Below are 27,719 nucleotides of genomic sequence, written 5' to 3'. Positions count from 1 at the left end.
CAGGCTGGAGCAGGGGGATATCTCTCTCCAGCCCTTTGTCTGCAGGGTGCCCGGGGCTGCTCCACCTCCCCCCACAGCCCTGCAGGTGCCAGTGACAGAGGAGCAGGGACGCTCTTGGGAGTGACAGGGTTTTTCTCTGGGTGGTTGCTGTGCTTGCTGAGGAGCCTGCCCACCCTGCTGTTCCCAGTCTGCCTTCCTCCTCTCCACAGGATATGTACAGCAGAGGCTAAAGATGTGACGACCACCTGTGAGACCAGGATGTCTGAGTTCTCCCAGTGTGCCACACAGCCACGTGGTGGAGTGCCTTGCTCCAGAGCTCTGCAAGATGAGAGCTCTGTGAAGGGATGCTGCAAGGCACTATAGCCTTCCCAGTAGAGTAGCACAGTGTTAGGAGATGAGGAAAAGGCTGAGTTACTTAATGCCTTTTTTCCCCATGTCTTTAATACCCAAACCAGTTGTTCTCAAGATATCCAGCTGCCAGAGCTGGAAGTTAGTGAGAGGGAGCTGAATGAAGCCCCCATAATCCAGGAGGAAATGGTTAGTGACCTGCTAGGCTAATTAGACACCCACAAGTCTATGGACCCAGATGAGATGAGAGGGATGAGGGAGCTGGTGAGAGAGCTTGACAAGCCACTTTAAATCATTCACCAGCAGTCCTGGTTAATGGGAGAAGTGCCACAGGCTGGGTGAGAAGTGGCTTGAGGGATGCTCAGCACAAAGGACCTTGGGGGTGCTGGTTGACAGCCAGCTGGATAGGATCTGGCTACGTGGCCAAGAAGGCCCATGGCATCCTGGCCTGTATCAAGAATAGTGTGGCCAGCAAGACTGGGGAAATGATTGTCCCTCTGTATTCAGCACTGGTGAGGCCTTACCTCAAGCACTCTGTTCAGTTTTGGGCCCCTCACTTCAAGAAAGACATTGAGGTGCTGGAGCGTGTCCAGAGAAGAGCAACAAAGCTGATGAAGGGTCTAGAGCGTAAGTCACCTGTGGAGTGTCTGTGGGAGCTGGGGATGTTTAGCCTGGAGTAAAGGAGGTTGAAGGGAGACCTCATCGCTTTCTACAACTACTTGAAGGGAGGTTGTATTGAGGTGGGGGTTGGTCTCTTCTGCTCCGTCCCAAGGGAAAGGACAAGAAGAACTGACCTCAAGTTTTACCATGGGAGTTTCCGATTAGACATTAGAAAACAGAATTGACTGAAAGTGGGGTTAGACATGGCAATAAGTTGCCCAGGGCGCTGGTGCCCTTGAGATGTTCAGGAGGCATCTGGATGCGGCACCTGTGGATGTGCTTTAGGGGGCTTGTGGTGGTGCTATGCTGAGGGTTTGACAAGATGATATCTTTGTTCCTAGGTTTGAAGGAAGTCATCAAATCCGATAGTGTCATCCTAGCAGCCTTTGGTGGAGAGGCAAATTTATATTGCAACTTCTTGCTCTCAATGGAGGTTTTGCAAGTCACCTGGCAGAAGATAAATGGGTCTTTCTTCCAGAACATAGCCACCTACAGCTCAATATACGGGCTGAGGTTGATAGGGACATTTCAGAAGAAGGTGCGTTTCACTGCAGGAACCTCAAAGGCCTCGGCTATCACCCTCCAAAATCTCACATTTGAGGATGAGTCCTATTACAGATGCATTTTCAATGTGTTCCGTCACGGCTCTTTCAGCAAAGACATACTCCTCAACATCCAGAGTAAGTTTTACACTAATATCTTCTCACTCTCTGGCACTCAGCACGGGTCTGGTGTAGTCAGGAGGTGGGTGGGTCATTATCCCCTCCAGTGCCGCATGGAGACTTTCCATGCTGCAGCACCTCCTTGGTGGAAAGTCTCCAGATTGACGCTCCATCCCTCACAGCAGGTGCAGGTAAATAAGGCAGGAGAGGCTTTTGGATAAGAGACCCTGTATGGAGAGGTGATCCACCCAGCTTTGACCACAAACTCACCACAGATTGTAAAAAGTACCTTCTCTTTCTGCTCTCAGCAATTTCTGAGCTCACAGTCGAGTTTGATTCACACCTGCCCACCGAGGGTCTCCTTGCTGCAGTTTGCTCTGCAACAGGAAAGCCTGCTCCCAACATCACCTGGCTGGATGAGAGAGGCCTGGATGAGTCCCCTCAAATACACTACATCCAAAACCGAAATGGAACTGTAACAGTGGCAAGCAGAGTTACCTTCTCTGCCAACCACCGCCATGCCTTGTGTTGCCTGCTTGAACACCCACAAGGAAGGAAAATAAAGGCACTTCATCTGGAGCAAAAAGGAGAGGAAGGTAGGCTGCAGTTGTATGGAGAGGTGCAGCATGTACTGGGCAGTGCTTGGGCAAGGATATGCAGGTGTGGGAGAGCAGCCTGTACTTACGTAGGTCCTGCTGGACAATCTTCTGTGAGTTCAGATCTCCTGTTAGATGGAGTCTTTGTGATTTGAAACCATGCAGAAGGCTCTTCCCTGGGGTACCTTTGTGTCTCTGTGGTGGCTGTGTGCATATATAGATCTATTTTCCCCGATATCAGGGAAATGGGAGACATTACCAGCATTTATTTAAAAAGCAAGAGGATTTCCTACACAGCACAAAATGCTGAATGTTCCACTTCACTTCCAACCTCGTGAAGAAGACACAAGACACATGTTGGCATCACTTCCTGTTCTGTGTGAACTTACCAGTTTCTTTTGGCAGGTGTTCAGGGATTCATAATCATCTTGCTGGTTGTAATAACTGTGTTCTCGACCATCGTGATATGTTGTGTCATGATACTGATCAAGAGAAGAAGAGGAAAGTAAGAATAATTTCCGTTTTCTTGCAAATGTTGTGGCTTGCCTGTGTTCACCTGGCAATTTCCCTGCCTGTTCCTTATTGGTGTTCATATATACCTGCCCTGGAAACTCATCCAGGTAGTAACAGCATCTTCAGCCCAATTCACTCTAAATAACAGGAGGTATCTGAGCATTATGTGACTAATTAATAGTGTTGGTTTTTTTCTAGCCAGAACAGCTGTATTGCACCCAGAACACCTGCAAAGGAAACAGGCTTACACCAAGACCTAGGCGAGAAGGCCTCTCTGAGCCTGCACACACCCCCAGACCAGCACATTGTTCATCAAAAGGAGGTAACACAAACACCCAAGGCTTCCAGTAATTATTCACATCCTCCACTTAGGAGGACTGTGACAAAACCCATCCATGGAGACCTGGGGTCTGCTTCTGCTGCCATATCTTTGCTGCATGGGACAGCCACACTGGGTAGATGACACCACATGTGCCCCATCTCACCTCTAGAAATGCTAAGGGAAAACTACTCAGTGCTTTGAACTGCTGGCTTAGAGTGTGCAGGAGAAACGTTACTCACTGCTTAGGTGGAAAGGCAGGGAAGAGGTACTGGAAGTGCCCGGGAGGGCAGATGGGATGTGCCTTCTGGACAAAGGCAAGGGAGCACTGCAGAGCTCAGGCTCTCTAACCTGCAGCCTCACACGAGGTTTCCCCAGGAAAGTCTGCCCTGCCCTCCCAGTCAGGCAGACCCAAAGGTGCTCAGTGAGGGGCTGGTGGCACCCCCAGACAAAACCAGTGAGTGATCACAGCTCAGTCACCCCCACTAGACACTTTGCTCTGACCTCCCAAGGGTTCCCTGTTTCCCTTGCAAGCTCTTGCTAGTCCTGCTGGGAATGGGAACCCTCTCATCTTCTCATCATTTCCCTGGGTATAGGTAGGTAGAGCTTTGTTGCCATGACCACACCACTGTGCTGGGTCTCTTGCAGGACCAGACACGAAGCACCTCACCTCACAACAGGCGGAAGAGGAACCAGAGAAAGCAAAAAAATTGCTGGTGCTTGTTTTCAGAAGCAGCTGAAAACCTCAACAGCAACTCCCAAACTGGATTTGAGAGTGGATCTGCTGGGTTACCCATGAAGGAGCTTGGCTGCACACCCACAAATGAGGACAGTGAGGCAAAGGCAGGTGAGGGAGTCCAAGGAACACCCCACCAAATCTGCTCCCCAGCCTAGCAGAGGAAGGAGAGACATCAGCCGTCTCCACAAGGGACCCAATGGCAGGTGGGGAACCCAAACTAAGGACTCAGAGGAAGGGGCAGCTTGCCCAAGCCTCTCCCAGTGATGTCCCAGGAGATCCTAAGCCATGAGGTCCTTGGGGAACCCATCCAGATGAGTCCACTAGTATAACAAGTTTTAAACTGCCTAAAATAAAAGGGTATGGATACATTATGCCATGCAAAAGAAGTGTACTTTGGGATAGGACTGGTCTGTTATGGGATACTTTGGTGAGGAGACAAAGAGATCTGGGAATAAAAAGTAATGGAAAATGGATGGATAAAGGAATAAAAGGGTATATAGGAGGCTGGTCAGTACATTTGTCTGGGCACGCCCAGCACCTGTTCACCATGGTGTGTCCCATCTCCATTTCTGACTCTTCTCCCAGGTGAGGGATGCCCCAGCTGGTGTGCAGGTGTGTATGGGGGCCTGGTGCCAGCAGCTGGGACAAATCCACAGACCACATGTGCCTGGGTGCTGGCAGCTGGGGAGACCTGAGGGAGGGAAGCCAAGTGCCAGCCACCAGCCTGGACCAGGGGCAGAGCCTGTGTGTCCCTGTTGCAGCACCTGGAGCGGGCGTGCATGGAAATCTGAGCAACAGATCGAGCCAGACAAGCTGGTGAGTAGGTGACACATCCCTTTGATGTCTCACAAGCGATCAGGAAGAAGGATCTATGCTGTGGATGTGGCAAGACCCACAGAACTATACCCAGACTGTTATAAAAAAAAAAAACAGTTATGTTTTTTAAGGGCTTGAGCTGGAAAAGTTCCCCCCCAGCTCTCCGTGTCATTACACGATGTGTGTTAGAGATGTGCTTCCAATGTATTCTTGTAAAGGCCCCTCCAAGAAGCTTGTGTTGAGTGCAGCCTCAGCACAGAGCACTGTCTTTGGTAGCCGCAGAGTACTCTCTAGGGGGAGAGATCACCAGTGGAAGGGAAAGCGCCTCCAGTGAGCCTGTCATGAAAACAGTAACTCACCAGTACTGTGTTTTCTCTCTCTTGGCTTTCAAATATTGTCTTTGGGTATCCGGCAACCCCATCCCAGCTATCAAGAAATTACAACCGTCGTACCCAAAGTTGTTGTTCCATGATTAAATGATTCTATGAGCATTTTCCTGCAGCAGAGACTGACTGTGGTTGCTGATTGAAATGGACTGAGAGAAGGAACTGGGCTTTGAGTTTCAGTGCTTCCTTGCTCTCCTGGAGACAGAGCTCTCACCAAGGACCAGGGAAGGGAATAGGGACACGTTCCCAAGTCTGTTCTCCACACTGCCAGATTGGCTGGCAATGCATAAAAGAAGGTGCAGTGCTAGAGGGACCTCTAGAAATCAGTCTTGGGTGATGTTTCAAGCAAGAGTTGCTCAGCATTTAGAAGACAACCGTTCCTTGCATTCTGAAAATCGTGCTGATTCAACTTGCCTTGAAATCTGTCATGTCCCATGGTGTATGTGACAAAGAGGTCTTCAGCTTGGCATTCCTTAGATTAGAGCTTCCTGAGACTGAATGTTCATTAAGATAATTTTTTTTCAGGCAAATTATCTCTGATTTTTTTTCCATGGTAGTCACAGATGTTTGTGTGATCTTCAGTTGGGGCTCTCATTGGAAGCCATCAATGTAGTTGTATAAACACAACAAAACAAGAGATGACTGAATTTAACTGCTGCTTTTTAAAGTTAACTTTTTCCCAGGAAATGGAAATTGTAAAGAGAAAATGTGCAGGCTCAGCATTGTGAGAGAGCAACCAGTGGTACTCCAGATGAGTGGTTCAGAGACTGCTGCAGGAGGGGGAGAGGAAGGGCCTCACCTCCATGATTCTGGCAGCAAGATCATGAAAACAGTGCAAAGGTGTCATTTCAAAGAGCAGAAGTTAGCTTTGGTGGTTGAGAAGGAAACTGAATATATGGTGAAATGCTCCCCAAGGACTTGGAAAACAAGTAGGCAGGAAAAGTTGAATCAGCTGAGCCTCCAGCAGGCAGCACACCTCAGTGGGTTTGATTTTACTGGAATTTGTGTCACAGCCTCCAGTCATCCTTTTTTAATTTCCCTGTTAAATAATGGCAACTTTGGGTCACCTGCATTGTATCCTTTTCCTTAAACCTCTTCAGGTTTCACTGTTTAGTGGCTCAAACTGCTCTGCTTACAATAGGTTATTAGTCCAGAAATCAAGGAAAGAGCAAAGAAATATATTAACTGCAGAATGTGTCCATCCAGAAGGCAGAGGAAAGGATAAAGAATAGACCTCATGACAGAAGGAATTTCAGATTGCCTTTTCCACCAGCATGCAGGAAATATCACAGGTGAATAAATAAAAGGAGAGGAACAAAGAACTCTGGATTTTAGGACAAGAGGTCTCTACTTACTCTCTTTCTCACTAACTTCAAAGGCTTTGTCACTCCAGAGAATCCACGTCACCTCAGCCACCACGAGCTCCAGAGAAGGTAACGTACAAAGAGCTTTGTAAAACTTGGAGAAGGTTGCTGAGCTGAGCCTGGTCCCTGTCAAAAGAAACAGTTGACATGAGAACACAGAACAGGGCAGAAGAGGATTTTTGTGTCTTGTTCCCCTCTGAATACAAAAAGACTTGGAATCTTCTGCCATTGCTGGTCTGCCTAGAGAACTTTGCATTTGCCTGTCCGCCCTGAGGTTACCTCTGCTCTTGCCCTACTACTTCAGTACTGTCCTTTCCCTGCTCAGCTCTAGTCTACTCCCTCTCTTCCCAAGAACCAGCCCTCTTACCTTCCCAGACCCTTTTAGAATTTCCTCTTTCTTCTCTAGGTTTCTTCAGCCTATTGAAGAAGTAGTAACATTTGCCCAAGTACAGAACTTTTCCATGTCAGCAGATGTGAGTTACTATCAAATATTGCTCAGATTCCCCAAATGTCCCCTTTTCATTAAATGAGAGCAGGAAGATAGACAGATGTCTCTGGGACTGGGAAGTCCCAGTCTTCTGTTGCTTTGATGGCCCAGCACAGTCCTAGATAACTTTATTTTAATCTCTGCAGTTGGCAGTTCTTAGGAGTTCCCTGTGAAAGGTTCACCACCTTCAACTATAGCGAAGGCAGGGGAGCACAGGAGACTTGCTAACACTTTTTTCTCGTTAAAAGGAAAAAGTGTGTGAAGGGTGTAGGTACATCAGTCTCAAATAGCAAGGAGGTTTGTTGCTGTTGCACGTGCCCCATCTCACCTCTAGCAATGCTAAGGGAAAACTACTTCGAGCTTTGAACTGCTGGCTTGGAGTGTGCAGGAGAAACGTTACTCACTGCTTAGGTGGAAAGGCAGGGAAGAGGTACTGGAAGTGCCTGGGAGGGCAGATGGGACGTGCCTTCTGGACAAAGGCAAGGGAGCACTGCAGAGCTCAGGCTCTGTAACCTGCAGCCTCACACAGAGGTTTCCCCAGGAAAGTCTGCCCTGCCCTCCCAGTCAGGCAGACCCAAAGGTGCTCAGTGAGGGGCTGGTGGCACCCCCAGACAAAACCAGTGAGTGATCACAGCTCAGTCACCCCCACTAGACACTTTGCTCTGACCTCCCAAGGGTTCCCTGTTTCCCTTGCAAGCTCTTGCTAGTCCTGCTGGGAATGGGAACCCTCTCATCTTCTCATCATTTCCCTGGGTTATGGTAGGTAGAGCTTTGTTGCCATGACCACACCACTGTGCTGGGTCTCTTGTAGGACCAGACACGAAGCACCTCACCTCACAAAAGGTGGAAGAGGAACCGGAGAAAGCAAAAAAGTTGCTGGTGCTTGTTTTCAGAAGAAGCTGAAAACCTCAACAGCAACTCCCAAACTGGATTTGAGAGTGGATCTGCTGGGTTACCCATGAAGGAGCTTGGCTGCACACCCACAAATGAGGACAGTGAGGCAAAGGCAGGTGAGGGAGTCCAAGGAACACCCCACCATACCTGCCCAGCAGAAGAAGGAGAGACATCAGCTGTCTCCACAAGGGACCCAATGGCAGGTGGGGAACCCAAACTAAGGACTCAGAGGAAGGGGCAGCTTGCCCAAGCCTCTCCCAGTGATGTCCCAGGAGATCCTAAGCCATGGGTATTTGGGAAACCCATCCAGATGAGTCCACCAGTACAGTAAGTTTGCTGGGAATTTATTTCTTTTTTTCTTCCTCTAATTCATTCATTTATTAACCCCTCCTATTTTAACCTGTATAACATAGCAAATGCTTTGCAGTTGATTATCTCTTCTATTTTTTGCAAGTTGTGAAAAATCTTTACAAGACTGGGCTTTGCTTATATTCTTGACAAAGATGCTCCTTTGATGCTTTAGGAATGGTACTCCCCAATGTAGTGTTCCCACTGGAACTCCAAACCAGGCTGCTGGGGTTGTCATGTGAGTGAGTTGTCATGGCTTTCTCTGCTACGTGTCATAGGGTTTGCTGTGGAGCATCACTTAGCCAGACCCTGGGAGCTCGCTCCAAGCCCCAAATGCTTCCGCCTGGCTGGCAGTAGGGCCACCACTTCTGCCCAGAGCAGGAGTCTGGGAAAGACGAGGCTGAGATGGGAGCCTGCATGGGAGGAGAGAGATGATAGGGCCGAGAAAGGGAAGTGAAGCTGAAAATTCCTAGGAGATCATCCTGGAAAGGCTCTGACACAGTGTTTGGTGTGCACTGGTTTCACCTCCCCGCTCTTTGCATGCAGTGAGACCAGGATGTCTGAGTTCTCCCAGTGTGCCACACAGCCACGTGGTGGAGTGCCTTGCTCCAGAGCTCTGCAAGATGGGAACACTGCAACTGGATGCAACTGTCCCCAGGGCACTATAGCCCCACAGCCATGGATCCCAAGGGGACACCAGCCAGACTGAAGCCGTGGATGCCAAGGGGACACCAAACCAGCCCTGCAGGAGGGACACAAACCAGCCTGGAGCTGTGGGTGCCACGAGGACACCAAACCATCCCAGAGCCACCACTCCCAAGGGCACATGAGCCATGGGGACACCCAACCAGCCAGAGCCACAGATCCCAAGGGGACATGAGCGAAGCTGGAGATGTGGGTTCCATGGGGACAACGGCAGACAAACAGGAGCCGATGGTCCCGTGGACACAAGTCCATCTGCTCTTGTTCCAGGGGTGCCAGAGTGTCCTGGGAAAGAGGACCATGTGGCACTGGGACCCTGAGACAGCTGCCACAAGGTGGCACTGGCCTCTCATCACCCAGCCTGGTGGCATCCAGCCAGCAGCTCCAGGGTTGGGGAACGCCTGCCAAAGGCTCTGGTCCAAATTTAACTGCAGGGGTGAACAGGAGGAGCTGCCGATAGATCAGAAATCTGAATAGGTGAATAATGATCGCTGCAGAAGCTATGTCTTGTAGGAGTGATATTCCCCTTTAGACTCTGCTGGATTAGGGAAAATCATTTTTATGATATGCCACTCTTTAACTCCCCTTAGGACATAGCAGAAGAAGAGACTCCAGACTCATCAGATTCATCTCTTTCTCCCAGAAGTGGGAAAAGCAAAAAGACCAGATTACCAGGGGGGATTTAGGGTGCCACACTCACCATCCAGCACCCTTCCCCTCCCAGGGCCCCATCTTCCTGGCCCTGGCACACAAGGCTGCTCCATGGCTCTTCCCACTGGAGGAGGACAAACACCACAGAGGTGGAGGAAACCCAAGAGCGGGTTGTGTGTCTCTTGTTCCCACCTGGCCCAGTTCCCCCGATTTATTTGCAGATAGAAGGTTTATTTTCCTTTCCCAGCGCTGCAACTGAAAGATAAACACAACAAAGCCTCTCCAGGTACTTCCTGCTTGGGCCAGGTGCCGGAGGACAGTGGTTGCACTTGGACCCCCAGAAAGCCCTGCTGACTCAAGAATCCCAGTGGGATCAGCCCCAAAGTGAGCTCCCCAAAACCCCTGCTTCAGGTTTTATGCCCAAGCTGAGGGCATGGAAAATCAGGAATTAGTGGCTGAGCTGCTGCCATATCAGTGCCTCTGGTGCCAAGGTTTCCAGCCCTACCCCAAACACGCTCACATCCACTATTATTTTTTGGATTAGGGTTTGGCGTCACTGTTTGGGCTCAGGATTGCAGCCGTGTTTAACCTTGGAATGCCGGCGGAAAGGCTCCTGTGGGCCAGCTAATCTAGCTGCAATTAAAGACATTCATTATGCCATTATGAACAGGTTAAGACCTGTGGGAGACTGGGTCACTGGTGCTGCCCCACAGCCTGTTTTGAAGGACAGGGACATTCACTGTCCTGGACACCGGCCACTCCACAGGCCAGATCCAAACCCAGCCAGCTTAATAGCAGAGTCAAAGCCAAGGAGCTGAGCAGGACCCAAGAACATCCCTTTCCCGTCCATCACTGCGCCCTGACCCCATGGAAAACACATTTGGGACCTGCAGTACAAAAGGCCAAAGCTACAGCTGACAGCAGGAAGGAAGCAGGAAAAACTCCAGCATCACCGTCCGGAAATTGGAGACCTGGAGATGCGTGGAGCCACACGACTCCAGCTAAACTCGGGCCATGCTCACAGAGTGCCCAGGGCTCCAACAATGCTCTCCAGACAGCAGCAGAGACAAAGCAGCTCCTTGGGTGGTAGGGCTTGCTTCATCCTGCAGGAATTTTCCCATCATAGGGGCTGTGACGTCACCCAGGGATTGCCCTTGAATCCACCTTGGCAGCACACAGGGAGCAAGTTTAGCCCTTCCAGCATCCCCCGGGCCCTGGCACAGAGCGGTGCCCCACAGAATGCCCCCAACAGCAACTCTGCTCGGAGAAGAAGCAAACACAACCCCACCTGGAACCCATCACCTCCTTTAATTCCCTGCCGGAAGAACAGGGCCTAGCCCAGCTCAAAAATTACAGGGTTTCAGCACCAGAAAAGCCCATGTCACACAGCTGCTGGGAGCCCATGGAGGTCAACGTTGGCTGATCCAGTAGGCATCAGAAAATGGGGAATTTTCATCCTGGAAGACCTCTGTCAGCCTCACCAGGTGGGAAAGGAGATGTCTTTACTATCCCTGTCCCCACGAGGCTCAGCCGCGGTGGATCTGTGTGACCAGGACGTGCCTGTGGGTTGCATTCTGCCAGCTCCTGCCAGCCAGGAGCTGTATCCTGGTGAGGATGTCCTGGTGCTGCTCACACTGGGGCTGAGCATCTCTGCAGTGGGGGTTCCCAGGAGATTTGAGGCCAGCAGCACTGCCACATCCCACAGACAGTGGCATGTGCGCAGCAACGTGACCCCAAACCCACTGGCTCCGTGGGGACAAGGCGTTAGGGCCAGGCTCAGATCATGGAGACCCTGTTCTTGATGTAGACGTGGTATGGGTCACTGCGCTTGTCCACTTTCCGGGAGCGGGTGTAGCCCAGGATGAGGCTGCCCACCGTGGCAGCGAAGAGCGTCATGACGAAGAGGATGTACATGTAGGCATTGTCGTTCCGGCCGGGGTGGCCGGTGCGGGTGTCCTGTGTGGTAGCAGCAGTGGTGGCAGAGCGGTCAGAGGGGCAGAGGATGACCCCATGCAGTGTCTGGTTTAAGGTATTAAGGACAGCCTGCAGGCTTTGGTGCCAGGTCTCCGTCTGGTTGTTCTCTTCCATGTCCTCCTCCAGGCTGCAGGGAAGGACAGGGAGACTCGTAACAGGCCACCCTCGTGATGGGGCAGCTCCCGGGACGATGGTCCTGCTGGACGCAACAATGACCCCAAAAATGATCCCCAAAGCACCTCCTCTGCTACAAAGCAGGGGTGTCCAAACCCTTTGCATTCCTGGCAGCCCCGTCTTTAAATTTCATTCCTTCTACAGAGGGAATAAAGCTCCCAGGGCTCTGAGGCAGCTGCCTGACCCCCTCTCATGTGTCCATTGAGGACAATGGGACAAAGCTGACCCAGGGGGCCAGGATGGTTGGGTTCAAAGTCTGCTTTCCTTGGGAATGTGTAGGGATGGCAGGCATGTATCCTGTACCCTTACAGGATACAGAACTGGTACAGCTCCCCATACACCCCTGTAGACATGTCACTGGCCTAAAACCCCCCTTTGTAGGGGTCCCAGACCCCCTCTGACCTGCCTCCCCTTTGGATATTGTACCCCTCTGTCAGCACCCCCTGGACCTCCATGTGCCCCCTCTGTGCCTTTGTGTACCTTCCCTTGCCTGGGGCAGGAAGGGACACCAGGACACAGTCCCCCACGTGTGCCATCCTTTGGGACACGCTGTCCCCACAAACCACTGTCGCACCCCAGGTATCCACCCTTTTTCCTCCTGCTCCTGAGCACCAGCAGCTCTACTCTATGCATATGCAGCTGATCCCCCCCAAAAAGGTCACCCCAAACTCAGCATGCACCTCTCAGGAGGAGACCCCAATACCAAAGAGGAGGAGGAAGGGGCTGAGCAGCCACAATGGGCTCAGATCTGGCTGCCTTTCTGACTTGGAGAAAAGTTTGAAGCAGGAGGAGGCTGAACCTGAAAAATTTAGGGCAAGACCTGCAGGAGGGTACCTGCAGATGGGGTGCAGCATGGAGGGACCCACCATAGGGAGGGTGTGGGTCCAGGAAGGGGAAGGGGGGCCAGGAAGTGGGAAGGGGAGATCGCACTCACCCGGGGTGCCCTCCCTGCCTGCGCTGCTGCCAGGCTGAGCCAGACTGAGCATCGCGGGCGGTGGGAAGGGATGCGGCCGGGCTGGGAGTGCCGCCAGTCTCCTCCCCTTCCCGGGGCAGAGCCACCTGCCACAGCCACCCAGTCCTGCCACGGGCCACCAACCTGTCCCCAACCCCACGGATCCTGCCACAGCCCCCTCGCCCCAGCCAGATACCGGGGCCTTATGGGGCCGGGAGAGCTGGATTCTGCATTTCCCCCCCGGCACAAGCTGCCGGTGACGTTTTCCTGTCCCTCCTCGTCCGTCTCCACTGTCCCCAAGCCCTGACACTGGCACCGAGCCTGCCTGGGCATGTTCTTCCCTGCTCACCATTCCCTCCCAGAGCTGAGCCTGCTCCATGAAATAGGATTTTCCCGTTTCTAGCCCCATTGCTCCCAGTTGCACCCTTTGTCCCCCCAAAACCCTGAGGGCAGATGCAGAGAAATTCCAAGGCTTGTGAGGAAGAAAGAAGGCCCAGAGCAGCAGTGAGGGGCTGTGGGTGGGGGTCAGGTCTTGTCTGAGCGGGGTGTGGAGACTTTAGTCTCAGGGGACTTTCTTATCCCTGTTGATTAAAGTCACTTTATGATGCCGTGGCTGGGACAGCAGACCCCAGCAATGTCTCCTACAGCACCACGGACCCAGTGGGAGCAGGTCCCCATCACCCACCTGGGATTCTGCATGGTCCTACAGGGTCCATGACAGCCATGGTTTCTCTCCTCGGGCACCCCAACCCCTTTCCTTTCTCCTCCTGCTTTTCCCACTGCATTCACATCACTCTCCCTGGCCCCAGGGTGAGAATTTCTCCCGGATCAGGGTGAGAAAAAGGTAAGTCTTGAGGTAAATAAACGAGCAAAGGATTGGCAGCAAAAGTTCCCAGCAACTCTCTTTATATAAAATCTGCCTCTTTTTACCCATCAGCAGGGGAAGGATGCTCGACCCACCAGTCCCTCTTCCTCTGATCCAAAGGGCCCATGAGTGTTCACCCGTTTTGGGATTTTTGCAGGGAGAGCAGCAGAAAAAAAAACACAAAAGCACCTGTTTGGGTATTTCCCCAGCAAGTGACACAGGGATGTGATGCCCTTGGAGGACTCAGCTGAAGGATGGAGTCCCGGGGGCCTGGGGAGAACAGCCCCAGGAGACGTTTGGATGTTTAAGCAGCAGCCTAAACCTCTGTGCCACTGTCCAGGCAGAGTCTACAGGCAAAGGCACAAGAGCTCCTGTCTCACAACAAAGCCCCAGGCAGCGGCCACGATGTCCATCAACCGTGCTGTGGCTTTGCCAAAACACCAGGCCAAGGCACCACGACACTCCTAGTTCCCGGGGTCTTCCGAGAAGTCCAAAGTGCAGTCAAACACCTCCTGGAAGGAGTCAAAGAAGGGCTCCAGGACATGGTCGACGGTGATATGCCGGCCCAGCTCGTGGCTCAGCGAGGTGACACCCTTCCCCTCCAGCCCGCAGGGGACGATGTGGTCAAACCAGGTGAGGTCGGTGCAGCAGTTCAGTGCCAGTCCATGCGAGGTGATGTGGTTGCCACAATGCACACCTGCAGGGGCCAAAAGCACCCACCCATCAGCACCCACTGCCAGGGATGTCCCAGTGTGAGATATTTAGTGACTACACAGCCCAGGTCATTATAAATATCCTCCCCTCCGCATGCTGTGCTCCCCAATTATGCCAGGGAAAACCCCTAACCTAGAGGCAGGCTCCCCAAATTTGGGACAGATGGGGTGCATCCCCCAGCATGTCCCATTGCTGGAGTTTCCATGGGCTTGGACACAGGGCTGTGCTGCAAAAGGGGGTCTGGCCTGCAGGAACCCAACCCCGGGTGGCAGAGCCCAGCTGGGGGTGCTGGGCTGCAGGAAGGGGTGCAGGATGTGGGGCTGTGGAGGGGGCCAGGGGAAGGGGGCAGGGCTGGGGACCAGGCTGCATGCACCCAGCCATGGCCTAATAAGTGCAGGGTGCAGAGTAGGGACGCCTTCCCTTGGCAGTTGTTCCACTGCTCTGCCACCCTCCATGGGAAGAAGTTTTTCCTCAGTTTGAGGTGGAATTTGTTGTGTTTCAGTTTATGGTCATTGCCCCTCATCCTGTCACTGGGCACCACTGAACAGCACCTGCTACCATCCTCTGACACCTCTTGGAGATACTCTGTATGGACTGATGAGATCCCTCAGTCTTGTCTTCTCCAAACTAACCAGGCCCAGATCCCCAAGTCTCATCATAAGAGATGCTCCAGTCCTTTAATCATCTTCATGGCTTCCACTGCACCCTCTCCAGTAGCTTGTCTGTCTTGTACTGAGGAGCCCAGAACTGCATACAGCTTTTTCCTCCCAATATCCCAGAACTGGGCACAGAAGATATTTCTTCCCAATATCCCATCTAATCCTTCCCTCTGGCAGTGGGAAGCCATTCCCCCTCGTCCTGTCACTCCAGGCTCTTGTTCACCAAGTCCCTCTCCTGCTCTCTTGAAGCCCTTTCAGGCACTGGAAGGAGCTCTAAGTTATCCCTGGAACATTCTCTTCTCCAGGCTGAACACCCCCATCTCTCGGCTTGTCTGCAGAGCAGAGGTGCGACCGTGCACACCCGTGTCCCTGCCCCGTGTCCCCGCTCACCGATGGCACACAGCTTGCTGTCGCCCATCCACACTCCGGTGAAGGGCGGCGGGAGGGCGCGGGCGGCTCCCAGGCCGAGCCGGCGGCAGAGCCGCAGCACCAGCGCCTCCAGCCCGGCCACGTACCCGCGGAGCGGGAGGCGGCGGCGGCGCAGGTCGAGCACGGGGAAGGCGAGGAGCTGCCCGGGGCCGTGGAACGTGATGTGGCCGCCGCGCCGCGCCGCCACCAGCCCCGCGCCCCGCGCCCGCAGCGCCGCCGCCGCCGCCGCGTCCGGCGCGCCCCGCAAGCCCCACGTGTACACGGGGTGCGCCGGCTCGCTCAGCACCACGCTCTCCGCGGGCACCGCGCCGGGGCCGCCCCGCACCGCGCTGTCACCGGGGAGCGCCGCCGGGCCCCGCACCGCGCTGTCACCGGGGAGGACAGCCGGGCCCCGCACCGCCCGGGCCCCGGGGCCGGGGGCCGGGCCCCGCGCCGCCCGCGCCGCCGCCACGCAGCGCTCCTGCACCCGCAGCGCCTCCGCGTACGGCACCGGCCCCAGCAGCAGCACCCGCACCGGGGCCCCGGACATGGCGACATAAAGGACCGGCCCCCGCGGCCGCCGGGGCCGCCGGGAGCCGCCGGGCGGGGCGAGCGGAGAGGAGGGAGAGAGAGAGGAGGGAGAGACGGAGCGTCGGAGGACGGTGAGGAGGGTATGGGGATATGGGCAGGGAGACAGGAACAGGCAGGTGGATGGGGAAAGGCAGCGGGACGGGGACAGGAGGCGGGGATGGGACAAGAGGCGGGGATGAGAACAGGAGGCGGGGATGGGACAAGAGGCGGGGATGGGACAGGAGCGTAGGCACAGGGACAGGCAAAGGGAGAGGCAGTGGGGATGGGAGAACAGGGCAGAGGGGACAGAGATGGATGGGGAACAGGGGTAGGGGATGGGGAAAGAATAGAGGACGGGAGTGCGGGGAGAGGGGACAGACATGGGGGACAGGGACAGAGATGAAGGATGAGAGAGGGTGCAGGAAGGTGGAGGATGGTGGTTTGGGGTTGGAAAGTGAGACACAGGGCCTGGGGACATGCGACATGGTCTGAGAGAGGGTAGTGGGTCCTGCAGTGGGGTACAGAAGACAGGATAGGAGACTGGGGACAGGGAGCTCTTCCCAGGGACAGAGGTTAGAGATAGAGGACAGGGCCTGAGGATGAGGGATAAGGCACAGGGCGAAGTTCAGGGGCCTGGGGGTGGCTGATAGGGCCCAGGGCTGCAGGAAGGGCACAGGGAGCAGAGAAGGGCCCCTGTCACCATGGGGTGTGGGACATAGGGCCTTAGGGTGTGGGATGGGGTGAGCGGGGCACAACACAGCAGTGACAAGGCAGGGAGTGAGGGCAGAGCATGGCAACACATGTCCTGTTGGGGCTGGACAATCACAGACTTGCTCAAAGTGGGGTAAAATTAGGATTTGGGGCTTAAATAAGGATAGCTGTGGATGCCCCAACTCTGGTAGTGTTCAAGGTCAGGTTGCATTGAGCAACCAGGACTAGTGGGAGGTGTCCCTGCCCAAGGCAGGGGAGTGGGACTAGATCTTTACAGTCCCTTCCAACCTTTAACATTCTGTGATTCTGGGGTTGCACCTCAAGGTCATGGAGTATAAATGAAGTCCTTGTATTGCCCAGGTGCTGGTGTGAGCTGCATTTGGTCACCCGGGGAGTGGGAAAGAGATAAAATGTTCTCGTCTCAGCTTTTTATTCCAAATGTAGAAAATACACAAATCTGGTCAAACTTCTAATGAGTCAAACATTAAACCCTGAGCAAACTGTTCCCAGCCTGCAGAACTTCCACCTTATCAATGAGATTAAGCGTGTGAAAGTATGTTTTGATTTTATAGAGCAATTGACTGTGTTAACCAACCCCTGTTTTTATCAAAAAACTGGGCTGATAATCTGCCCTTTGTCGCCACAGGTCTGTTGTCTGACAAGGTTAATTTCTGTGTTGCTGGCAAGGAAAGGAAGGTGTTCCCTGTGTGCAGTCATTTTCTTGATGAAAAGGGGAAAAAATTGGGGAGAAAGACACCATAAACCTCACCAGGTGGTCATATCAGTGCATGGAGCAGCATCCATCTTGGGAATCCCACCCAGGGTGGGATCATCACCTCAGCTAACCTCAGGAGAACTGCTCTGGGTCTCTGCCCTTGGCAGGAGAGACTCATATTTTGCACCGACATTGTGTGTGTGTAGCGCGTTATTTCCTTTTTTTTATGATTAAACCTCAACTTTTTGCCTGGAGATCAAAGCCAAGGGCTCTTCCTTTTTGGCTGGTGGCAGCACTGCCTGCGTAGGATGAGGAGGGTTGTGTGTCACAGGTCTGGGATCCTCGTAAACAAGACGACAGAGGGGACCGTGGTTGTGTCACTGGGGTAATTACTGTCAGTATCCTGCTTTTGAAGCAGGGAGGAAATTTGTATGGAAGGGAACCACAGATGGCTCACGTTTTATCCTTCTGTCACAGTTCGAGTGCTTTTAAAGTGGTGATGGTGGGGGGGTGTTTGTCTTCGTATTGTTTGCTGTTCTCTCATAGCTTTTCCTTTGAGTACCTTAAACATTAGCCAACCCTCTTCAATCCTCACCAGTTCCTTGGATTGAAGAGTTTTTCTGGCAGGGAACCTTTTGAGGTAATGCAAGTCAGGGCTTAATAGCAGGAAGGGGAGGGGAGGACAGAGGTGGTGGATATGAAACAGGTGCCTGGCAAGAAGGTCTGTCAGAGCTCACAGGGAGCTGCAGATGGATGCAAAGGGCACCGTCTTGGCTCCAGTGAAGTCTGGGACAAAATTCCTGTTGATTTTGGCAAGGCTGGGGTGTTACAGAGAGGTGACAAGAGCTGTGTTGGCATCACGGGCAGAGCTGGGAGTGGAGTGCCCAGATTGGTACAGTAGCCCCCTCCCCGCAAGCCTTTCAGCAAAATCTCAGGTTTTTTCCCAAGGAAATTGTACTCAAGGGCTGTATGCACTGTTTCCATGTACTAATGACGTGGATTATTGGAAATGGGTAGGAGTTCAATGCATGGGCTGGAGCCCAGCCCTGCTAGGGGCCCACAGGCTCTGGAGAAGCAGCTTATCCCAAAGCAGCACCTCTGGTCATGTTTCTGGAATCATCACTGCCTGCCTCCCTTCTCCCATAGGGCTGAAAGGAGCTCAGAAGTCACCCTTCACCCTGATGGGGTTTGGTCCTGGCTGGTCATTCCTGATATCCAACTGGGTCTCCAAGACTTTGGGTGATGGAGAAGCCTCCTGGCTTGGTGCAAAAGGGGGTGGTGCTGGGAAGCCTTAAGCTATGGATTGATTTTTCCTTGATCCAATTACACCAGGTCCCCATGTGATACCTAAGAAGCATCAACCAACCTCCCTACAGAGAACGCCAGCATCAATCAAGTCCTGCAAGCACCAGCTACCAGCCCTGCAGTTATTTAGAAGGACATTTTCACTACATGTTATTCAAAAAAAACCCCTTTCCCTAGGGCTGTTGTGAGGGAACCTCTCAGGCTGAGAACCCCAGCTCATTTGGGCAGGATCTTGGTGGATGTGTCCCACTGGCAGAACCACTTCTGCCCCTTCAAGCTATTCATTGACTCAAAGCATGTTCCCAAAGCTGTGCCAGAGGGGAAGAAAAACAAGGAAATGCACGTGTCAGGCTGTGCCGAGGGCTGTGCACCACAGGGTGCATTAAGGAAGTACTTAAGGAAGCTCCTTGCTGGCCTGGGGAGACAGGTCAGAGCCCGTGCGTGTTTCTGGCTGATTGCACTTCTCCTGGCAGTCGTCATTTTTTGGCCCACCTTGTAGCCAACGTGGCAGGCTCCAAGCTCCTCCAAGCTTCCTGTGCCAGAAGGAGCTGTTTCCAATCGCAGAGCTTGGATGAATTGTTGGACTTGCATCAGTAGTAGTGAAGATTCTCTCACCTCCGGTCCGTCCCCAGCTGCTGGCCAGACCCCCTGCCAGAGGTCACCCTTGCAGGGGTGGCTGCCCCATTCCTGGAAGCGTTCAAGGTCAGGTTGGATGGGGCTTGGAGCATCATGGTCTAGTGGAAGGTGTCCCTGTCCATTGGAGGGTATTTGGAGCGGGATGATCCTTAATGTCCCTCCCAAACCAAACTATTCTGGGATTCTAATAACTTCTTCTGACACCCAGTTCGAACCTCCCTTATTTCAACTTATGCCCATATAGGTCCCTCAGAGTATAAAGCAGATATGAGTGACACCAGAACCAGATTCCACAGAATTTTAATAAAGAGGAAAGAAATCCTCTGCTGGAGGGTTTTTACCTCCTATAGTAATTCTTACCCTTAAAGCCAACCTGCAGAACCAAGGCACACACTGTGCCCTGAGGGTGAAAAATGTAATTTTACAGTTCTCAGCCACATTCACCCACGTCAGGAACTCCTCCAGAAAGCTCAAAGCAGGAAACTTAAAGGAAGAAAGAACAAAAGATGAAAAGAGAGACTCTTAAAAAAAAAAAAAAGATGAGTAATTCATTTAAGACCTGAACACAAGAAGGAAATGTCAAGCCAAGAGCAGAATGTCACAGTACAAGAATAACAACAGTAAAACAAAGAAAAAGAGAGAACAAGAGTGTGAGAGGAGGTGCCTGGGACACAGGAGGAAGAGGATGTATATCATTTTCTTACCAGCAAAACAAACACAGTGCCAACTGAGCAATGCCATTGTTGTGAGCACTAGAGAAATACCCCAGCACTGCAGGGCCGTGTGCGTCACGTGAGTTTATTTTAACACTTACTAAACGTGGGCAATTTCCTTCCTTGACATTTACCAGGTTAAAAAACTGTTGTGTTCAAGTGAGGATCTGCATCTGCCTGGAGTTCTCATGGAGTGAGCGACTTTGCCCAGGGCAAGGGACACTCCTGATAAATGTGGCCACTCTCAGGTGGCATCACTGCCTGCACTCCCCTTGGGTGACCACAACCCCCTGCAGCACCCCAGACTGGGGACAGAGTGGCTGGAAAACTGGAAAAGTCCCTGGAGGTGCTGATCAACTGCAGCTGAACATGAGCCCAGGTGTGTCCAGGTGGGCAAGAGGCCAAGGGCACGTGGTTTGTGTCAGCACTGGGGTGGCCACAGGCCCAGGGCAGTGCCTGTCCCCTGCACTGGGCACTGCTGAGGCATCTCCAGTCCTGGGGGCAGCTCTGGGCCCCTCACAGCAAGAAGGACATTGTGGGGCTGGAGCGTGTCCAGATAAGGGAATGGAGCTGGGGAAGGGGCTGGAGCAGCTGGAGTGGCTGAGGGGGATGGCAGGGGGCTCAGCCTGGAGAAGAGGAGGCTCAAGAGGAGCCAGGTGGGGCTCAGGAGAAGCCTTCCTCAGACGAGGCTTCTCGGTCTCTCAAATCCTGACAGGAGGGTGGAGCCAGGTGGGGACCAGGCTCTGCTCACAGGGAACAGTAACAGGACATAAGGATGCGGCCTCAAGCTGTGCCACGGAAGGCTTACATTGTCTTCATAGAAGGGGTTGTCCAGCCCTGGCACAGACTGCCCAGGGCAGTGCCCATCTCTGGAGGGATTTGAAAGCCATGTGGATGTGACTCTTGGGGACACGGGGCAGTGGTGGCCTTGGCAGTGCTGGGGGAACAGTTGGACTCAATGATCTGAGCTTTTCCAACCCAAATGGTTCTGTGACTCCTGGATTTGTTCCACCACTCCATCGACACTTCAGACTGGCACAAGCCTGGGGTGCTGTCAGGCACAGCCATGGCTCTCTCAGCATGGAGCACACGGTGGGTGCTGGAAGCTGGCAGGGAAGAGGCAGCAGGAGCTCTGGTCTGCACAAGCTGGACAGCAACACATTCTCTCAGCATTCCCAGCAGGAGCGGCTCCAGGGCTGCCAGGCAAGTGTGGTGCCCAGCTGTCACCTGCTGACTCGCAGAGGGAATTGCATAAGGAGAAATTATTTTGGGAACGCGGCGCCCACGCCTCCACGTGAGGCCGGTGCATTCACAGAGTCGCTGCTGTTTGGCCCCTCGCAAGTCCTGTTAAATCCCTGCCCCCTCCCGTGACCGCAGCGACTGTGTCACAGCTCCTGGTTCTTGCTGCTCGTTATCCGCTCTGTTACGGGTTGTTTTCCCCCAGATCACTTAATCATTTTTAATTTTTTTTAATCATAATCTCAGTAGCAGAAAAGACCTCTAAGATGAGTGATGGAGCTGGGCCTGGTTAGTTTGGAGAAAAGACAGAGGGCGTCTCATCAGTCCACGCAAATACATCCAGGGCGTCAGAGGACGGTGCCAGACCCTATCCAGTGGTGCCCAGTGGCAGGACGAGGGGCAGTGGCCATAAACTGAAACACAAGTTCCACCTCAACATGAGGAAGAACTTCTTTACACTGAGGGTGGCAGAGCACTGGAACAGCTGCCCAGGGAGGCTGCGGAGTCTCCCTCCCTGAAGACATTCCAAACCCACCTGGAAACGTCCCCGTGTCACTTGGGTGACCCTGCCTTGGCAGGAGGGTTGCACTGGGTGATGTCCAGAGGTTCCTTCCCTCCCTGACTATTCTGGGATTCTGTGATCTCGGGGAGAGGGCTGGCGGAGCCCGTGGGGGCCGTATCCCTGTTGGAGAGAACAGGGAGCGGGCGGACACAGGATGCGGGCGGGCGCTAGGACCGCGCACGGCGGGAGGACGGGGAGGGCGGGCCATAGGACCGCGCGGTCCTAAAGCTCCGCCGCTCCCTTCGCCCGCGTGGTCTTAGTGCCCGCCCACTCCCGGTCCGCGCCCGCTCCCGCTCCCGGTGCGCGCCCGCTCTCCTGGTGCTCCGTGTCCCCGCCCGCTCTGCCGAGGCTCCGTGTCCCCTGCCGGCCGCCGTCGGCCCGGTGCGGTTGCCATGGCGGCGGCGGGCGGGCGGTGCTGAGGTGCGCGGGAAGGCGCGGCCGGGCCTGCCATGGCGGACGAGCTGTACCTGGAGAATATCGACGAGTTCGTCACCGACCAGAACCGCGTCGTGAGTCTCGGCGGCGGGGGCAGTCAGGGGATTCCTTCTCTGCCCCCCCTTCCTTCTCTTTCCCCCTTCTTTCCTCCTCTCCCCCCTTTGCCATCTTTCCCCCTCTTTTACTTCTCTTCCCCCTTCCTCCTCCTTCCTTCTCTCTTCCATCTCTCTGCTTCCTTTTTCCTTTCTTCCTCCTCTTCCCTCTTTCCTTCTCTTCCCCTTCTTTCTTCCCCTTCCCCTTTCTGCTCCGTCTTTCTCCCCTTTTCCCTTTCTTCCTGTTCCTTTCCCCTTCCTTCCTCCTACTTCCCCCCCTTTCCTCCTTCCCTTCTTTCCTCCTCTCCCCCATTTCCTTCTTCCTCCTCTTGCCCCCTTCCTTACCTGTTTTTAGGACAGTTCAGAAAACCGATAAACTTGTGCACGGGTGCATTCCTTCCAAAATTTATTTCAAAATTTATTTGGGAATAAATAAATAAATAAAAATTTTAAAAATGGCGTTGTGCCTAGATGCCAGTGCAGCAGAGTTGGTGTGTTTTGTCTGACAGAGTGCATTTGACCAGTTGAGAGGCTGAGGTTTTCATACTGAAAGGTTTTATTGTTTTGGTTTTTTTAACTTCTTGTTACAGGTGACATACAAATGGCTGAGCTACACTCTGGGAGTCCATGTCAACCAGGCTAAACAGTAGGTGTTGCTACGTACCCCGAAGCCTTGTTAATTGCTTTTAATTCCTGTTTTAATGACTGTGGTGAGCATATTCAAATGATCCCTCTGGAAATATTAAAAAACCCTTCTCAGGCACAGTCAGTTGTGTTGTTCCACAAGCCTGGCTCTCCACCAGGCTTTGTGGGCATAGGTAAATGTGGGAAGGATGGGAAGTCAGCTGCACTTTTCCAAATTTAGCCTCAGTGTGTAACCTTGTCTTATATTTTAGAGAATTAGAATGACTGTAACCTCTTGAATGGCCTATAAAGCAAAGAATGGGCTCTCAGGGATTCCAGAGCTGTTCCCACAATGCAGGGGAAAGTGTAAGATTTGAAGGCTCCCAAAGAGTGCCAAGCCCCATAATGCAAATATTTGCTCTCCTTTTCTCTGGCTGTGTCCCAGACCTAAAGGAGCATTTGCTGTGCTCTGTCCTGCCCAAACCACTGGAACATCAACTTAGGCATCTCATGGAATGGAAGAGATTGTTTTGTCTCTTTCCTCTGTGTGCATGTGAACAATTTAGGTGGTGTGTAAATCTGAGTGGGCTTCAGACCTGACTGGAGAGTCCTGCTGGGAACAATTCTCGTCATAAATTAGAACTCCTCACTGGGAAGAAGGTGGCCCTGGTGAAGCAGAGGCAACCTGGGCATGAAGAATTCCTGTGGCATCTGTGTACTTGAAACTCTCTCCTAGAAGCTGGCAAATGCCTGGTGACACAAGGGAATTATTTTAGGGATTGTGCTGGATGTGACAGTGTGGTCCTTGCAGTCTGTCTCTGTAGTGGTAACGATATTCCAGTATTTTTCCCAGGCAGTGTCCCTATGGATGGCAGTGTCTCTGCCCAGGTACATGGGACAGTCATCATAGGTCAGTGGTGTGAGTGGGAGCTGAAATCTTGAGGCTCAGCTCAATCCTCCCTAATCCCACTCTTCCCTGCTGTTCCTGATGACCCCGTCCATGGATGTAACTGGGATTGTACGTACACACCTGGTCATGTGATTATGGACCAAAAAGTCACCAGTTTCTCAGTCAGGGGTCTCAGAAATGCCTTATTTGAGGAGAGACTTTGGGACAAGCTGCCCAGAGGATGTGAGACCACCTGAAACTAACTACTAAATGCTCAACAAACCTTTTGTTGTTGGACTGAGATTCTCTAAAGTGGCCAAGGAGGAAGGTGTCTCAGGAAGATTAATTTAATCCTGGGTAAAATAACTGTGCTTGTTAATAAATGTGAAAAGTTTCCATGTCAGGGTGGCTTTACTTTTTTTTTATGTAACCTTCATGGAAGTGGTGGCTACAGGCTCTTTCCTTTGTGGGTGATTAACAGTGGTTTCTTTGTGCAGGATGCTGTATGATTATGTGGAGAGGAAACGGAAGGAGAACTCAGGAGCTCAGCTTCATGTCACCTACTTAGTAGCAGGAGACCTCCGCCAGAATGGACACGTGGTGAGTGTTTCACTTCTCAAAAGTGTCTGTGCGCTCTTTGTTCTCGTGTCTTTTCCATCTTGTTTTGTGATCTTTGGATCTGAACTTGCTCTTTTTCCAGTAAGATACTTCCAGATAGGTCTTCTGGACAGGTGCAAAGTAAGGCACAGTCTCTGTCCCAGTGTGCAGGTGATGTGGAGGAAGAATCAGTTGGCCATGGCTTGGGAATACAGTGCTGAATAACACACCAGAGTTCTTAATTAATTACGTAAATCCTGTTACCAGTCATCTCTCTCATCACTCCTATTGAGCAGCAGAGATTATAAAACCTTCTGGAAGGACTCTTCTGAGATCAACTCATCCATTTCCTGGCATCTGCTGTGGGGTGGAAGTGCAGAGAGAGCTTGGAACTCATTTAGAATGGAATAATAACAGAACAACAAATTAATAGGTGAAGTTGTCTTGTTAATTAAAGCAGCTTTTTAATCGTGGTGAACAAACATAAATTTATTAACAGTATTTGATAATTTAAAAATTATTAAGGAAGGAATTCCTGCTTAATATATTTGTTTTTCCATATTGCTGCTTGTGAGATTTCCAGGAATGTTGTCTAAAACTTGAGACAGGTACTCCAGAAGTTTTTAAAAGAAGATGAGGAAATTAGGTGCCTGTTTCCCTTTGCTCACAGAAGAATTGAAGAGCCAAACACAAAATGACTTTGACATCCCACTAAGTATTTTTAAATACACAAGTATCTATTACAATATGATCCACAGTTTTCTTTCAGGAATGATAAATCCCAGGGTTTCTATTTGTAGAAAAAATCCTCAACAAACCTTTTTTTGTTGTCCTAAATAATAAACTGGTCCACACGCATAAAATATTGTCTTTAAATGTCCAAATCTGCCTGAAATGGAAGGTAATTATTTATTGCATTAATTCTGTATGATGGAATATATTTATTTAAAGCTGCAGAGGTAATGTGATGTTTATAGCCTAAGTTTAACAGGTTTTTTGCTGATTTCTTTTGGAAATAACAAGTCTCTTGGCTCACTAGAACTGGCCAGTGAGTTGTCAACCTGTACTATTACATTTAAATTTGCCATAATGTATTTAAAACAAACAAATTACTTCTGAAATAGCAGCAAATAATTATTTTTAACTCTCTCTTAGGAGCTTGTATATTTGTTAAACAAGTTCATAGGATCACAGGATGGTGTGGGTTGTGAGGGACCTTAAAGATGATCTAATTGCAACCCCGTGCCTTGGGCAGGGAATCTTCCATTAGATCCATAAACACATAAAGGCCACTTTTCCCCCCTTTGTTTTTAAATCTCTTATTTTTGAATGCTGCACTATCAGTGCCTCTTAAGAAGGGTGAGCTGCAGGTGCAGGAAGGTGTTGGGGGCAGAGGTGAAGCAATGCCAGGATTAGGAATAACCCACAGGAAGAGTTCAAAGTTCCTCAGTCTGAGTCAATTTTGGGTAGGAAAGGGCTGTGGAAGCTCCAGGTGGATTCCTGTGCCTGCTGGTATCCCTGCACTACTGCCTGCTGGCAGTAGGTGTAGCTGGAATGCTGTGGATTCAGCTGCAGGATTCCTGAAGGGAGAGAGGGATAGAATTCCTTCACAAATAATTCCCATTAAGCACTGCATACCCTTTCCTTGCTGCTTTTTATCAGCCACGGTGAGGGGCCAAGACTCCTAGTCTTTATTTACTTACTCTTTTGCTGGCTAATTAAAGCAACGTCTTAGTACTGATTGAAAAATAATATTTTGTATTTGAAGTGTTTTGTCTTACTAAACAAAAGAATTGCTGCTTAGTGGATTGATTTTTTCTCATTGCTTCTTGTCAGATTTTCAGGAATGTCATCTAAAACTTCAGGCAGGTCTTCCTGCCTGACTTCCAGCTCTGGCGAGCTAAGAGGCTTATTAATTCCAAAAGAAATCAGGGAAAAACCTGTTAAACCTAGTCTGTCAATGTGATGCTACTTGTGCACCTTTAAATAAATATATTCCATCATACAGAATTAGTACAGTAAATAATTACCTTCCATTTCAGGCAGATTTGGACATTTAAAGGCAATATTTTGTGCATGTGAAGCAGTTTATTATTTAGTAGAACAAAAAAGAAAAGGTTTGTTGGTGTTGCTTTCCAATATACAAATAAAAACCAGGGCACCCTGAGATTCACCATTCCTAAAAGAAGACTGTGGTAATTATTTATTGCATTAGTTCTGTCTAATGGGATATATTTATTTAAAGCTGGGCAGGTTGATAACACGTTGATAGCCTGAGTTTAACAGGTTTTTCCCTGACTTCAAGCAGGTTTGTGGTATCTGTTAAACACAATTAATGGTGGTTGGGTTTCCCCCAGTCTGGATCCTCTCTGTATTAACCACAGTCTGGTAAATGTCCTGGAGCAGCTATAGACCTTGAAGACTGTCCATTTCCAGAAACATTCCTTCCTGGCTTTTTAATTAAATTTAGCTTAGATATTTAGGTTAGGTTAGATGTAAATTTAATGAAATTAATGCTTAATTTTTCATGTTGTTTAGCTTCTCTGGTGCCATGCCTGGATTACCGATTGGTGGATTGAAGTGTCCTGGCAATCCAGATATCCAGGGGTGGTGTGGGCTGGTGAGGCAGATTTCTGGCTGTTCTTAATTTGCTTTTCCTCTGCTGCACAGGTGTTTAGGTTTGGTTTCATCTGCGTCTCATCTCCCAGTGTCTTGAGTGGAGTACAAAACCTTTCTTTAGGGATCCGGTGATCTGTAAAACTGAAAAGTGGGATGACAGAGCTTTAAAAACTAGTGGCTGATGAGTTTTTAAAGGCAGTGTTCTTTGCAGCTGTGAAGCTGCACAAATAATCACTAGACTTTCTTATAACTGAAAATATTAGTCTTGCACACAGCAGATATTTTGGAATTTTAAGATTGCCATGTGTTTAATTTTTTCCAGTGCCACAAGGTTGCAGTAGTGAGGGAGGATAAACTGGAAGGTAAGAAAATTGTGAAAATGACGTGGATTTAACTTTTTTCTTTGAAAGAACAGCAAAATGAGCAAAGCTCAGAACTTGCCATCTGCACGTCAGTGCCCAGCCAGGCTCTTGGGGTCAGGTGTGTACTTTTTGTACCAACTTTTTCTCAGAACTTGGAGTGTCTGAGCCAACAGCTGAGTACCTTCAGGGTTGTGATTTGATCTTGCGATTTTTTTATTAGATGCCGAACATTTTGTCAGTGATTCTTTTCCTCTGACTGTCCCTAAAGACAGCAATACCCAAGTAGTGTCTCAGAATAATTGTGAGTCTTCAGGGCCCCAAGAATGCTAATTCTGGCTATTGGTTTAATGCAATTGCAGTCTTTGCCCCAAGTCCTGTGGTTGTTAGAATGTTCTCCTGGGACATTTACCTCACTTTTG

At 51.2% G+C, this 27,719-nt stretch overlaps 4 protein-coding genes across 13 annotated transcripts in view; 2 read left to right on the top strand and 2 right to left on the bottom strand.

The window, feature by feature from the left end:
* Positions 1-873: 873 nt before the first annotated feature.
* Positions 874-9,806, top strand: LOC126649762 (OX-2 membrane glycoprotein-like). 2 transcript variants are annotated; one of them, XM_050334181.1, is made up of 6 exons: positions 874-1,688; positions 1,979-2,266; positions 2,672-2,771; positions 2,978-3,101; positions 7,702-8,111; positions 9,425-9,806. In XM_050334181.1, exons 1-6 carry the CDS (start codon positions 1,331-1,333, stop codon positions 9,429-9,431), a joined length of 1,287 nt encoding a protein of 428 aa, XP_050190138.1. In that variant the 5' UTR covers positions 874-1,330; the 3' UTR covers positions 9,432-9,806. The 2 variants fall into 2 exon arrangements, with proteins under 2 accessions (XP_050190138.1, XP_050190139.1); XM_050334182.1 differs by lacking the exons at positions 7,702-8,111; positions 9,425-9,806 and adding an exon at positions 3,747-4,007.
* Positions 6,394-11,735, bottom strand: KCNE3 (potassium voltage-gated channel subfamily E regulatory subunit 3). The gene is made up of 3 exons (XM_050334187.1): positions 10,774-11,735; positions 9,535-9,609; positions 6,394-6,529 (listed from the first exon to the last, which is right to left on the bottom strand). The coding sequence occupies exon 1, from the start codon at positions 11,571-11,573 to the stop codon at positions 11,262-11,264; it is 312 nt and encodes a 103-aa protein (XP_050190144.1). The 5' UTR covers positions 11,574-11,735; the 3' UTR covers positions 6,394-6,529; positions 9,535-9,609; positions 10,774-11,261.
* Positions 11,736-13,474: 1,739 nt separating this feature from the next.
* On the bottom strand, positions 13,475-15,781 carry LIPT2 (lipoyl(octanoyl) transferase 2). The gene is made up of 3 exons (XM_050334185.1): positions 15,684-15,781; positions 15,214-15,617; positions 13,475-14,147 (listed from the first exon to the last, which is right to left on the bottom strand). The coding sequence occupies exons 1-3, from the start codon at positions 15,779-15,781 to the stop codon at positions 13,915-13,917; spliced, it is 735 nt and encodes a 244-aa protein (XP_050190142.1). The 3' UTR covers positions 13,475-13,914.
* POLD3 (DNA polymerase delta 3, accessory subunit) overlaps positions 15,768-27,719 on the top strand; it is a 32,930-nt gene continuing 20,978 nt past the window's right edge. The window contains exons 1-6 of one of the 9 annotated variants that reach the window (XM_050334176.1): positions 15,875-15,893; positions 18,374-19,234; positions 20,019-20,260; positions 22,800-22,855; positions 24,220-24,322; positions 27,261-27,300. In XM_050334176.1, coding sequence (XP_050190133.1) covers positions 24,221-24,322; positions 27,261-27,300 — 142 coding nt within the window. In that variant the 5' untranslated portion in view covers positions 15,875-15,893; positions 18,374-19,234; positions 20,019-20,260; positions 22,800-22,855; position 24,220. The other 8 variants (XM_050334177.1, XM_050334178.1, XM_050334179.1 and 5 more) reach the window with 8 other exon arrangements.

The sequence above is a fragment of the Myiozetetes cayanensis genome, unplaced genomic scaffold (genome assembly GCF_022539395.1).
Source record: "Myiozetetes cayanensis isolate MyiCay16 unplaced genomic scaffold, myiCay2020 scf5-8, whole genome shotgun sequence".
Lineage (NCBI taxonomy): Eukaryota > Metazoa > Chordata > Aves > Passeriformes > Tyrannidae > Myiozetetes > Myiozetetes cayanensis.
This window is presented reverse-complemented; position numbering and strand designations above follow the sequence as displayed.

Bases quoted from the DNA above. Each gene is read 5' to 3' on its own strand.
- LOC126649762 (XM_050334181.1), top strand. From the start codon at position 1,331: ATGATATCTTTGTTCCTAGGTTTGAAGGAAGTCATCAAATCCGATAGT. The intron at 1,689-1,978 runs GTAAGTTTTACA...TTCTGCTCTCAG, and splicing joins CATACTCCTCAACATCCAGA to CAATTTCTGAGCTCACAGTC. The intron at 2,267-2,671 runs GTAGGCTGCAGT...TTCTTTTGGCAG, and splicing joins GGAGCAAAAAGGAGAGGAAG to GTGTTCAGGGATTCATAATC.
- KCNE3 (XM_050334187.1), bottom strand. From the start codon at position 11,573: ATGGAAGAGAACAACCAGACGGAGACCTGGCACCAAAGCCTGCAGGCT.
- LIPT2 (XM_050334185.1), bottom strand. From the start codon at position 15,781: ATGTCCGGGGCCCCGGTGCGGGTGCTGCTGCTGGGGCCGGTGCCGTAC. The intron at 15,618-15,683 runs GCGGGGCCCGGC...CCCCGGTGACAG, and splicing joins GTGGCGGCGGCGCGGGCGGC to CGCGGTGCGGGGCCCGGCGG. The intron at 14,148-15,213 runs GTGAGCGGGGAC...TGGCCCCTGCAG, and splicing joins CAGCAAGCTGTGTGCCATCG to GTGTGCATTGTGGCAACCAC.